The sequence below is a fragment of the Zeus faber genome, assembly GCF_960531495.2.
Source record: "Zeus faber genome assembly, chromosome: 5".
Classification (NCBI taxonomy): Eukaryota; Metazoa; Chordata; class Actinopteri; order Zeiformes; family Zeidae; genus Zeus; species Zeus faber.
The window spans coordinates 34529288-34543735 of NC_137192.1; the positions used below are offsets into that span (position 1 = coordinate 34529288).

The following is a 14448-nucleotide window of genomic DNA, read 5'->3' on the forward strand; positions in this document are numbered from 1 at the left end:
ATGGAGCTGTTGTTGTTTTTTGGGGGGTTTTCTTTGCCTCGTTTTATGAGAATCAAGGAAATGAATGTTTGTTAAAGTGATGATGAGTCTGTTTGGAACCCGTCACCCTGAGCTGAACAGCAAACGATGATTGAATTGATGACCTCACACCGCTAATAAGTGCTGCTCACACGGTGACACTCAAAGATGGACGCCTCTCGATCGAGCAAGAAGATCAGACGGGTCAGCTTTGCTGCCCTGCTTCCTTTTTTTGATTTTTTCAAACTCATTCTATCGACAGTAAGAAAACCACTCTTAGTAAATATAAATTCACGTCACAGCGATGAGAAAAACAATTGAATTGGAACTGAATGAAACCACAGTATGAAGTCCCTTCATACCCTGAATATTGTACTAGATTACTCTGAGGTACTCAATGGGGGAAAGTAACCTAGTACTAGTACTTTGTTGCTGCATATTAAGTTTTCGGGACTTTCCACTTTTACTTTTATTCAAAGCAAATATATACTTTTTTTTTACTCTACCGCATTGTCTAACTTTCAGTTGTGTTACTTAAGTTTGTTTTTTAAAATCAGGATTTATATCTACATCAAAATGAAGCCAAAGCCACAGTGGAACTTTATGTCTTATACCTGAAGTTACATCATTATATCACAGACGCTGGATATGTGTCCGGATAAGTCCTTTTAATAATATTTATACTATACTATTTTATACCTGATGTACATTTAAGAGCAAGTACTTTGGTACTTTTACTTAAGTGGAAATGTCAATGTGCTGATTTCACTTTGACTGGAGTCATTCTGTGTCAGGGTATTTGTAGTTTTAGTAAAAGTACTTCTTCCTGCACTGAACGTTACTGTACTTTCACGCCCAGACAGTGATAAACTCAAACGTACACAAACATGCAAACATGCACAAACTGAAAGAAATGTTCCTGTGCCCAGCCCTTGTTATGGGAATTTGCACACTTTATCTATCGAGGGGTGAGACAGGTCCTGACAGGCTCCAGGGCACCGAACGGCAGCTCCTTCCACGGACTCTGGCGCTTACAAGGACTAGTATTTTGTTTTGAATTTGTCCTGGGGGGCTGCCACTAATGCTGACACTTAAAATGAGCGGAAATGAACGCAGATTCAGATAATAGTTTCAAGATAATAATAAAAAATAAAAAAATAAAAAAAATGAATTTCAAATATGATTTAAAACAAAGTTTAAAACATATCATTTTATCTGAAATACTATATCAATAAATATAACATAAATATAAATATTAACATACAGTATGTCATCAAATGTAAATATTAATGTACTGTTTATAGTATATTTCATAATATTAAAAATATATTCATATTTTTACCTGTCCTGCAGGCTTGGCATACAACACAGGGTATTTATATGCCATTGTATCCAAGACAGAGTTAATCTGCAAGTGAAGTTCAAATTCTCTACCTGCAACACCACTCTTTATTAACCATCAACAGCCGCTTGCAGTAGCTTTGTGCTTTGGATGACCTGTGGGACACAGAATTACCACAGGTGAGACAAATGAGCATACAAGCAAACAAACAACAACATGTACTTGAAAAAACATCAAGATAGAAACATCAAACGACAACATGTATTCGACAAAAGATAATGAATTAAGTCGAAGAAAATTTGAGCAGCGATTACAGTGCGTGGCCCGTTCCTGTGATAGCTATAGCAATAAAGCAGAGCAAAGGAGAAGGACATAATCAGGAGGGTGTTCAGGGGTGTGCTGGAAGCAGATGTTGACAGTGTGTGTGTGCGCAGGTGTTTGTGTGATGAGTCCGCCTTGGTTCGTGTGATGTGTGTGAGGCCTGAATCATATCGTAGTGCCTCCAAGCAGCGGCAAAGGCCACGGAGCCACCCGCGAGCCCTGCAACGCCCCACAACCGCAAGAACACTCCGAGCCCAATGCACCGCGGCCACAGAGGAACCGCCCACCCACAGAGAAGCCGAGAAACCGCAGAGCAACACCGTGCGCTCGTCACAGGGCACCCCGACATCAAGCCCCCGGGGGGGCATCCACTGCGGAAAAGTTGAGCAGCAAGACCGAACACAGCAGGGGGCACACCCGGTGGGCCCCCCAAACCCCCCCAGCCAACCACATCCCTACGCCAAACCCGCCCAGGAAACCCCAGTGCCTAATGTGGGCTGTTTGTGTTTGCAGTAATTGCGGGGCGTGGGGGTACAAGTCATCCAAGCAAATTGTTGGAAGTAAGATTTATGTGTGTGTGTGTATGTGTAGTATGTTTAACTGACAACAAAGCTTGTCACTCTTGTTTGTTTGTGTGTTCACTGTGTTTTCTGCGCTCTTCGGTTGGTGTGTTTCAATTTTTTGGAATAATACTCGGCACAGAACTAAGAAGCTCGGAACTGTTGTTCCAGGGACTGTTATTGTTGCGGGACAAATTAAAACCCACATTGTTTTAACTCCCGTTTTTTCCCAGCTGCAACTGACTTTGCTTGTGTACGTTTTGCCTCCTGCTTGTTACTCCACCTCAGGCCAACACGAAAATGAAGATAATGATGTAAAAAATTTAAAAAAATCGAAGTAAGAAGAAATAAATAAGAAGTTTAAATTGAATAGCCCTCCCTTTGGTAATAAGCAGCCAATAGGGTATGTTTTTAAAGGTATGTTAAATATTATGCTTTTGTCATGTGTTTGTTGGATAGTTGGATTTGTTATGTTCATTTGACAGACTTATTTGGATTACAGAGTTAAATAAATGTTTAATGTCATTAATTTAATTTCATTGTTGAACTTTGGCCTTTCAGTATATTTCTAAGTTTTACTGTATGTACTGTAAGCTCATGGTCATGTTCAGAGCTATAACGAAACAAGACAAGCAACAGTTAATAACAGTGTATTTATTTATTTGCATTTATTTTACTTTATATTTCTCACGGAAGGTGATGATCCTGACTGATCCATGCCTGGTGAACATCAGAATAAACCTCCAGTAAAATTGAAGGACAGTTGTGCTCATGGTCACTGAAGGAGCTACAGTGAGAAGTCAGTGCTCGTCACAGGCAGGAGAAAGAAGAACACCCTCCAGCTGTAACATGTCTACAAGGGATCTCCAAGTCCTGGCAGGCCCTGACCTCAGACAGATAAGACTGTTGCACGTACCAGCCAAAAAAAAACAACAAAAGAAGGAAGAGACGCAGGTAAGTCCACATAGAGAAGAGCCATAAAAGCGGCACGAGATCCAAGTCCAAGTAGCAGTTATAAGAGTGTTTATTTAGCACAAGATTATTTACTTACCTCACAAGCAGTTAAGCTACCAATCCAAGCCAAAAACCCTTTATTAAAGGTGACATAAGCCCCTTTTCCATGGTCAGGCAGAACAGTTCTCAGCATGGTTGGTAACGGTTTCACTTCCACTCTGCACTGTTTGGCATGGAACGGTTGTGAAACGCTTCCTATTCCTGGACTTTTGGCCCTGGTGTAGTAACTGAACGGGGCTGAATAGGGCTGAATGGTGCTGAATGGTGCTGAATGGGACTGAATGGGGCCAAAACGTGCTGTGCGGAGGCTAGATGACATAAATGTTCGATGATTGTTTTCTCATCGCGTGCACAGACGGCGGCAATGGCGGCATTGTTAAAATACTCACATCGTATGAGACGAGCTCGACAGTATTCTTCCTTTCTCCGCCCATTTTCACCAGTCTGCTGTGAACATTGAAAAAAAAAATTATTTTTTTTTTCCCCAATGCTAGAACATTTTTATTGATACGCCAACAAACAGGGGGTAGCTGCTAATGAAAATGATACCCACTATGTAGCTGTAACAGCTGCTTACATACATCAACGAACAGGGCAGCAAGAACAAATCTGAGAGAGTCAAACAAATAAAAATCTTCAAGTGGGAAAGAGTGCGTGGCCAAGACGGCAAGGTCCGTATATATAGAGAAATGAAGGTAACTGTCGCGTACACATGACATAGACGAACGTCTTCGCTGATGCATCACGTCATTTGTTGTCGTCACTGTTGTTTTTCTTTGGGACTTCCTGGTGCCAGTTCCAGCTCCGCCGGTGATGGAAATGCAAACCAAGAACAAGCAGGCGAATCAGCGCGACTGGGCTCGGCGCGCTACCACTTCGGCCTCAGAGCGATCTTGGCTATGCGGCCAAAGGTGAGTGTTCATCAGGAAGGAAAGTAGGAGAGCAGATCTTGCGGCGGAAGGTCATGACAATATCAACTAGGATGGCATCCTTCCAGATGTCCTATTACCCCGGCGGTAATTCTGGCTCCAAACCCGGAAAACCTGTCCGAAGTGGAGATCCAACGATGCTACCTACCATTAGGTTTCATGAAAGTCCAGCGTTCAGAGCTTCACCGCTTCTCCAACGCCGGCACCTCAGGCTATGGAGAGTGCTCATACCGTAGAACAATCAGTGCATCAGGAGAAGTTCATTGCTCTTTAGTCGTGGGAAGGTCAAGGGTTGCCCCTGACAAGTTTACAACCATACCACGACTGCAATGTTCAGCAGCTGTGGTAGCTGTCAGAAAAAGTGACCTGCTTGAAAAGAAGCTAGAGACACAAGGTCTACAGGAATACTTCTGATCAGACTCAAAGGTCATGCTTGGCTACATCAACAATGAAGCCAGAAGATTCCACATCCGTGTAGCAAATTGCATTCAACGCATCAAGCAAAGCACAGATCCTGAGCAATGGAGCAACAGTACTTGACCTCTGAAGAGAACCCTGTGGATCATGTACCCAGAGGTCTTACGGCAGAAGAACCCGTAACTTCCAACTGGTTTACAGGCTCAGACCGTCTTTGGCAGGAGGAGCTTCCCAGAGGAAAGTCAAGATCGGAGGGATGACAGACGATGACCCAGAGCTGCGGAAGGCCCAGGTCCATGATACCCAGACAAAGGAAAAAAGATCCATACTAAATCACCCCCACAATGTTTAAGGCCGGACAAGAGTGGAGGAAGCTCTCATCAGACTCAAATGACGTGTCAAGGAAGCCAATGGTATCAAACCGAGGTCCGGTGAAGCCACAAGCTTCGAAGAAAGACAGAGTCAGAGCCCACCATTACAAGGATGGTTCAAGAAGCAGCCTCCTCCACTGTCACACAACCTCATGCAGCAGAAAGAGATGACGACCAAAGCTAGGAACTGTTATTCTGGGGACTGTTATTGTCGTGGAACACATCCGATCCACATTGTCCATGTGCTTGTATGAGTTTAGCAGCACGAAGCACGAAGATAAAGATAAACATATGAAGTAAATTTGAAATTTGGTGGGGGCAGGGATGGAGTCCAGCACCATCAGAAGCGTCTTCAGAGCGTGGAGCTCCAGGCTGTTCTGGCTGCACCAGGCAGCCGGGTGGTCCGCCTCCCGTCTGCAGAGAGACCCCCCCCCCCCCCCCCCAGAGAGGAGTCCGACGAGGGTGGCGTTGTCAGCGAACTTCAGACACGCTTCCCCAGCTTCCCATGCTGACTGTTGGGAAGTCCACCATCCACCTGCAGGTGGAGTCGTGCACGCTCAGCTGGAGGAGCTTGTGGAGGAGAGCCGGTCTGATGACAGTGAATGCGGAGCTGAGGTCCACAATTCTGGCCTAGGTGCCAGGAGAGTCCAGGTGACGGAGGATGAAGTGGAGAGCCAGGGGGCACCCGACCCGCAGCGACCAGCCGCAGGGCGGGAATATTATGAAATATTAAGTAAAGTAATGCAGTACACTTAGTAATGCAGTATGCATACTAACAACATTTTAATATAGTTTAAGTTTTTTTTGCCCAATCTTACCCTGTGTGGCAGCAAGTCCATTGTGCTGGTGTGTGAAAGATTGTTGTGATTTCCGCAGGGGCGGAGGAGTGTGAGCCCTGACAGCAGCTTCATCTGGAAGGTAATCAGCACAGACTGAGCTCATGGAACTAGTAAAATGGCTTTTTAATGGCAGATCTTTCCTTCTTCTGAATTTAATGTCTGCTACACTGTACAATGTGCATGAGGCTTGTAAACGTCAAGCTGGACACTCTTCAAGGGAAGGATTTCTAACTTTGCAGTATATGTGTGTGTGTGTGTGTATATTAATATATATATACAGTGGGGCAAAAAAGTATTTAGTCGGCCACCAATTGTGCAAGTTCTCCCACTTAAAAAGATGAGAGAGGCCTGTTATTTTCATCATAGGTTCACCTCAACTATGAGAGACAAAATGGGAAAAAAAAATCCAGAAAATCACATTGTCTGATTTTTAAAGAATTTATTTGCAAATGATGGTGGAAAATAAGTATTTGGTCAATAACAAAAGTTCATCTCAATACTTTGTTATATACCCTTTGTTTGCAATGACAGAGGTCAAACGTTTTCTGTAAGTCTTCACAAGGTTTTCACACACTGTTGCTGGTATTTTGGTCCATTCCTCCATGCAGATCTCCTCTAGAGCAGTGATGTTTTGGGGCTGTCGCTGGGCAACACGGACTTTCAACTCCCTCCAAAGATTTTCTATGGGGTTGAGATCTGAAGACTGGCTAGGCCACTCCAGGACCTTGAAATGCTTCTTACGAAGCCACTCCTTCGTTGCCCGGGCGGTGTGTTTGGGATCATTGTCATGCTGAAAGACCCAGCCACGTTTCATCTTCAATGCCCTTGCTGATGGAAGGAGGTTTTCACTCAAAATCTCACGATACATGGCCCCATTCATTCTTTCCTTTACACGGATCAGTCGTCCTGGTCCCTTTGCAGAAAAACATCCCCAAAGCATGATGTTTCCACCCCCATGCTTCACAGTAGGTATGGTGTCCTTTGGATGCCATTCAGTTTTCTTTCTCCTCCAAACACGACCAGTTGAGTTTTTACCAAAAAGTTCTATTTTGGTTTCATCTGACCATATGACATTCTCCCAATCTTCTTCTGGATCATCCAAATGCTCTCTAGCAAACTTCAGACGGGCCTGGACATGTACTGGCTTAAGCAGGGGGACACGTCTGGCACTGCAGGATTTGAGTCCCTGGCGGCGTAGTGTGTTACTGATGGTAGCCTTTGTTACTTTGGTCCCAGCTCTCTGCAGGTCATTCACTAGGTCCCCCCGTGTGGTTCTGGGATGTTTGATCACCGTTCTTGTGATCATATTGACCCCATGCGGTGAGATCTTGCTTGGAGCCCCAGATGGAGGGAGATTATCAGTGGTCTTGTATGTCTTCCATTTTCTAATAATTGCTCCCACAGTTGATTTCTTCACAAAAAGCTGCTTACCTATTGCAGATTCAGTCTTCCCAGCCTGGTGCAGGTCTACAATTTTGTTTCTGGTGTCCTTTGACAGCTCTTTGGTCTTGGCCATAGTGGAGTTTGGAGTTTGACTGTTTGAGGTTGTGGACAGGTGTCTTTTATACTGATAACGAGTTCAAACAGGTGTCATTAATACAGGTAAGGAGTTGAGGACAGAGGAGCCTCTTAAAGAAAAAGTTACAGGTCTGTGAAAGCCAGAAATCTTGCTTGTTTGTAGGTGACCAAATACTTATTTTACAGAGGAATTTACCAATTAATTCATTAAAAAAAATCCTACAATGTGATTTCCTGGATTCTTTCCCCCCATTCTGTCTCTCATAGTCGAAGTGTACCTATGATGAAAATTACAGGCCTCTCTCATCTTTTTAAGTGGGAGAACTTGTACAATTGGTGGCTGACTAAATACTTTTTTGCCCCACTGTATATATATATATATATATATAAATAAATATATATATAATTTTTCTTTCTTTTTTTTCTGTACATACAAATAAAAAGGAATTCATTAGCACATGAGGGTAGGTATTAGATTTAATCTACTACAGGTAATGGTAATAGGACACGATTTACACCACACCATAATATGGTATTATATATTATATATATGCAGTTTGCGCGAGCACCTCGTGTCGGTTACGCACATTTTAGTATTTTTAGAGCTTATAGAGCTTATTGTGCGTAATCACCAGGTGTCATGACATTTCACTGCATATACTGTATGTATGACTGTATGACAAATAACCTATATATTTATATATATATATATATATATACAGTATATATACAGTATATGTATATATATATTCCATGGCATCAATATCATTACTTCATCTATATATATATATATATATATATATATATATATATATATATATATGTGTGTGCGTGTGTGTGTATATGAAATAATGATATCCATATTGCATCAGTTAAGAGTAATAATTTGTGGTGATAAAGATGCTTGTGCTTTGAATGAAGAGCAAGTGTAGAAAGTGTTTTGTGGCAGACAAAGATGAGGAGGAGGAGGAGGAAGAGGAGGTGGAGGAGGAGGAGGAGGGAGGAAGAACGGGAGAGGGAGGAGGGTGGAGGAGCGGAGGAGGAGGAGGTGGAGGAGGAAGAAGGGGGGGGGGGGATCAACTCGGAACAGGAGCAGCTCCATCCACCGAGAAATGAGAGAGAAACTTTTGCAAAGCCTTTTTCTTTTGCACCAGGAAACTTTCATTTCCTGCAGGCGGAGACGGACGGTGCCTGCAGAAACGCAACCAGAGCACAGGTCTGCAGGGAAGGAAACGCAAGCTGTTCGTGGAAATAGGAGATCATTTAAATTTTAATTTGGCGTCACGCACTTTGGGAGTAAAAAATAAATAAATAAGATAAAATAAAATATCTGACGCTGTTGCAGTTGTGCGACGGTCAGCGGTTAAGATAAATCCAGTTTCGGCTGTTGGACGATTTGGTGACTTTTAAACAGAGCTGTCGGCGTCTTTTATTTTTATTGTTCGTATTTATTTTTTATATTTTACTTTTATTCATATATTTATCTTTGGCGAGGATGTTCCTACTTGCCTTGGTCACCCTGGTACTGGCACATTGCACCCTGCAGACCGCAGCACCTGACACAGGTGAGTGACAGTGTCTGCTGCAGTGTACATCCACAGGGATGGATGGATTCTGCGATTCTACGATCTTAAAGCTCAAATATAACTTGGAATGATATAGATCGTTCAATGTCTCGGCCTAAAAATGTTATAATAATAATAATAATAATAATAATAATAATAATAATGATGATGATGATGATGATGATGATGATGATGATGATGATGAAAATAATAATAATAATAATAATAATAATAATGATGATGATGATGATGAAAATAATAATAATAATAATAATAATAATAATAATAATAATAATTGTTATTATTATTATTATTATTATTATTATTATTATTATTATTATTATTATTATATGAGCAGAGAACCAAGTGCCAATAACTGCACAATGGAGTCTGATGACGTCATGTTTCCTATATTCACTGTACATTTATTTTTGGATGCTGGGCAGTGCAAGTTACAGCCTGTGTGCAGCCTCTCACAGCAGGTTCAACACTGTGACGTGCAGTGCATGGCATTTTCCGAAAGAAAGAGTGTGTGGAAGTATTACAGGTTATTATCACATTATCCATTTACTTATTTATATTGTTTATATGGTTATTTATTTAAGCAGAGCCTCCATTCTAAATGGACTCACTACCACTACAGCCCACTTCCACAAAACAGCGTTTGAGAATGTTATTTGAAATATGGTCTATATCAGTGTAATGTCTCGATTGGGTTGTTTTAAGAGTTGTATAACAAACAAATAACAGTTTTTACATCAAGACACATCAACCTGCTTATTACCAGTGAATTCAAACAAAAATACTGGAGAAAACATGTGCAGAGAACTAATTCATTATGACTTTAAATTTGATTGAGTGTCATCAAGGCACTAGATGTCTTTTTTGTTTCATTGTGTCCCTGATGCCATGTTGAATTTCGATAATTTATGTAGTTCATAATTATAACTTGATATTATAGAAGTGCCATTGTTTTTCTATGCTTGTGCAGGTAAAGGTTTCCATATAAACCATCATCTAATTAGCCTCGTCTTTCTTAATGGAGTCACCAAGAATCAAACTCCCAAATCAAATCATCATTTTTCCCATTTAACCCTCCCCGAACGCAGTAGCAGTTCATGATGCGTGCAATAATTAAAATTAGTATTATGACCTATTAGCCAAGTTATCATGTTGACAACCCAAGGCACAACACAGGGAATGGAATGAGAAGCCAGGCGACGGCTGCCTCAGCGCTGCGGTGGACCGGCTGATATTTTGGGTTCAGGAATATGAAATATGAGCGTTTGGGGAAGCAGCAGGAGGCCCTGAACCAAGCAAGCGGCAGAACACCCAAACACACGCACGCACACACACACACACACACACACAGACACACACACACACACACACACACACACACACACACACACACACACACACCGACGCACACACACACACACACACACACACACACACACACACACAGATGCACACACACACACACACACATGCACGCAGTGAGGACGCAAAGAGAGAACACGGGCTTATCACAAACAATCTCTTCATCTCTGTTTCTTCTTCTGAGCTACAGTACGAGCCCACACTTGCGATCAGATCTGTTCCATTTCACGACATGATTATCTTGAGATCTCAGTCCCTTTCACCCGGAGAAGGACGCATCACTGCTGCTACTGCTCTCCGCCTTTTAGGCAGATTTTTCTTTCTTCCTGGAAATCGTTTGGGCCGCGCGGCTGCTCCCTGATGAAAGGGGGAATAATTGCTTCTCAGAAGCGAGGCAAGAGGTTGCGGCGGCCATTACGTGTTCATATCAGCGACGGGAGCCCCCGCCCGAGTGGCGCCGTCCGTCCCCCTCCTCGTTCATCTCCCTCCGTCCTCGATATTTTGCCGTGCACTTTTGGACAAGTGATCCGTCCGCCGCGGCGCATCTTGTCTCATTCCATGGCATCCACCGGCTCTTACCGTTGTTATCGTTTGCGGGCGCTCACTCTCCTTGTTTTAGGATTTTTACACTGTCAGTGACTGTGGGGAGCACAGGGTTCCGTCCACCTGTGCTCCCATCCCACCCAGGCGGTCGTGTCTGGCGTAAATGACACCGTTCGGCTCCTCAGTCACTCCTCAAGCCACAGCTATTCCGATTGTTTTGTTCCCGGGGAAAAACACTACTTTTCACGTCAGAACTATCAGCTGTCGTGAGCAACAGCAGAAGCGACACTTTAATGTCACCTCATTAACATCGACGCTGTCCTCCCTTTCTGCCAGTGCTGAACTGCTGCGAGGGGGACGTGTTGGTCCTGCTGGACTCCTCGGGCAGCGTGTCGTCCTACGAGTTCAAACGCCTGCTGGACTTCTTGGCGGGCTTGCTCCGCCCCTTCTCCCTGGGCCGGGGCCAGGTGGGGGTGGGGCTGCTGCAGGTGGGGACCAGGCCCCGCTTGGAGTTCGGCCTCCGCGCCCACAGCTCCCAGGCGGCTCTGCAGGCCGCCCTGCTGGGCACCAGGCAGCTGCAGGGAGACACCAACACCCAGGCCGCCCTCCGGCTGGCCCGGCGCCTCCTCCCGCCCGGGGGGGCGTCGGGGGACGGGACGCCGCTCCCCCAGGTTCTGCTGTGGCTGACCGACGGCGTGCAGCCCGGAGATGTGGAGCAGCTCATGTCCGACCTGAAGGACAGCGGTGTGGCCGTTCTGGCCGTGTCGACCGGACACGGGAACTACCAGCTGCTGCACAGGGCCGTGACGCCGCCCATCGAGTCCCACCTCTACTTTGTGGACATAGATGACATCAACATCATCACAGGGGACCTAAGGGAGGCCATTATTGGTGTGTGTGTGTGTGTGTGTGTGTGTGTGTGTGTGTGTGTGTGTGTGTGTGTGTGTGTGTGTGTGTGTGTGTGTGTGTGTGTGTGTGTGTGTGTGTGTCTGCGTGTGCGTATATCTGTGTGTTTGGGGACTAAAAAATGTTTAGAAAAGATAGACGGATATGTATTGGCAATTGAATAGTCACCGGATTCAAATGTCAGCAGAAGGAAGTGTACATTGAGGATAACTGGCTGAGCTTTACAGAAAAATAACTGTAACACGTACATCATGTGTAACTACACACACGATATGATGCTCCTTGAACACCTTCAATGAGGTGATGAAATAAGCACAGTTCATTCCTTTCCGGGCTCTTCGCGGGCTCAAACACAAACCAGTGCTCGGTGCGCCACACATACAGTATACAGTATACAACTATCATCCATCCCATAATCCTCTTGGGTCCTCGGCAGTCTGCAACCCCTGCCAATGGAGAGAGGAGGAGGAGGAGGAGATGATGGTGACACGATGAGCCAGAATACACGCAGGGACGTTTACACGCAGGCAATTAAACCCAGCAGCCAGTGATCAGCGAGAGCAGGGGGTCATCACAGAAAAAGGTTTCGGGTCAAACTCTAAACTCAAGGCCCCCTGGAAGCAAAACCAGCCAGTCTGGGAAACGGCTTAATCATGCAGGAAATAATGAATTCCAGCGCGGACACAAAGCATTTAATTTAGGGCATTAGAAGCACAAGGAGTAACGCCGGAGCACAGGAGCGGCTGAGCAATTACTGCGGTGGCTGCTGGAGCCGCCACGGAAGCGTCTCTCAGAGAGAAGTGGTGATTGTCAATTACAGCCTGTTCCCTCCCCGTCCCCTTCCCTCCAGTGGCCTTGTATTGTTTTGTTTTTTTATCTCTCTCTCTCTCTCCATCTCTCTCTCTCTCTTTCTCTCTCTCTCTCTCTCTCTCTCTCTCTCTCACTCTCTCTCACTCTCTCACGCCACTTCCCTCCCTCGCCCGTTTTCTTATCTGCAGAAATCATTCGCGCGGAACGGCTGCGCGTCGCCCATTTGACTTGGCACAGCGCCGTGCTGCAGTGGCGTCCCGTCCTGAGCGCGCAGAGCGGCTCTTACCGGCTGCGCTACCACTGCGTCCGGGAGGGAGCGGGAGCCCCCCGCGACGGCGCCGGAGGCGGCTGTGTCTCCGGGCGGCAGCACAGTCGGACCCTGTCTGGGGGCTCCACCTGGGAGGAGCTGACCGACCTGCGGCCGGACACCACCTACACGGCGTCCCTCACTCCAGAGTCAAACCAGACACCCCTCAAAACGCTCTCCGTCACCTTCACGACTCTGCCCGGTGAGGGATTCTGCCGGCACGGGACGGGGTGGGCGTTGTGGGTTTACGGCCCGCCGCTTTGGTTTCGACGTGGGGAGCTGGATGCAATAAGAGCACCGGTCAGAGGCAGGTTCAAACCCAAAGCAGCGGCTCAGAGGGAAAAATTGGAAAGATTCAAAGTCGACTCAGACGTTCAGTGGCCTGAACACTTGACGAAGCGTCGCTACTTTCTTCACGTATATTCCAGATAAAAGATTGAAGAGCTGCAGGGTTGTTGTTTTTTTTTCTCCCAATCATTCAAACGTCCAATAACATTGAACACGTCTTCCTCCATTCACATGTACTCATCTCAGCAGTTTCTTTCTTTCCTTTCGGTCAGAGGTTCTAAGTCCGGCCGTGGTCTCGGTGTCGGATTCCGGTCCCCGCCAGATCCGTGTCGGCTGGGCTCCCCTGCAGCCCGCTCGCGTGCAGAGGTACGAGGTGGAGTACGGAGCCATTCCGAGGGGGCCGGTGCACGTAGTGACGGTAAACGGCTACGAGAACTCGACCCTCCTCACCGACCTGGAGCCGGACACCCAGTACCTGGTCACAGTCAGCGCTGTGTATGCCACGGGCCAAGGGAGGGCGTTGTCTGTGAGAGCGTGCACCCAGCCAGGTATGGAGAGCGCAGATGTGTAAAGTAAAGTGTCTTTCGTGTGAGTTCACTTTGGGCTTCTTCCAGGACAGCTTTGACGGCCGAGGTCATTTACCCCGTCACCTATTTCCTTCCGCGTGTCCCTCTTTCCAGCCCTGCCTACCCTGGTGGACCTCGACCTGACCCCCGTGGGGCGAGAGGCGGTGCGGGTGAGGTGGCGGGGCGGCGAGGCGGGCCTGAGAGGCTACTGGCTCCGCTGGGAGGGCGGGGACACCGGGGGCAGCTTGCGAGCCTCGTCCAGGGCGATGCGTCTGCCTCCTGGATCTCTCTCCGTGCAGCTCACACACGTGGCCCCCAGCAGCCGCATCTGCGTGGCCCCCATCTACGGCACGGGGCGGGGGGACGGACTGTGCTGCACCACAGCCGAACAGGCTGATTTGTAGAGCTCAACGCCGACCCCTGGCTCTGTCTGGAATTCGTTGTTTTAATAAATGAAATTATTTTTGCACATAATTTGTGTGGTTCGTTAAGTTCAAGAACAAGATGTTCTCAAACCTAATTGCCCCCGTCTGTCTCTCCCTCTCTACTTTCTGATTGATCCTACTCACTCAGTTAGCAATGACCCTCTGCATCACTCCAGCAGATGATGTGGAGAAATTAGGTTAAAGGAATATGATGGCAGAATAAGAGGCAGCACATGACCTGTGCAGATTTTACTATGTTTTTTTTATGTTATACATCCAGTCCATCTTGATACTCTATTGGATTCTTGGTTTATTGATAACCTGTT

At 46.0% G+C, this 14448-nt stretch overlaps 1 protein-coding gene across 1 annotated transcript; it reads left to right on the forward strand.

Annotated features, from left to right (window-relative positions):
* Positions 1–8563: 8563 nt before the first annotated feature.
* LOC307230740 (von Willebrand factor A domain-containing protein 1-like) lies at positions 8564–14101 on the forward strand (the record flags this gene model as incomplete). The annotated part of the gene is made up of 5 exons (XM_080001177.1): positions 8564–8894; positions 11157–11711; positions 12725–13045; positions 13404–13679; positions 13812–14101. The coding sequence occupies exons 1-5, from the start codon at positions 8825–8827 to the stop codon at positions 14099–14101; spliced, it is 1512 nt and encodes a 503-aa protein (XP_079857303.1). The 5' UTR covers positions 8564–8824.
* Positions 14102–14448: the final 347 nt, after the last annotated feature.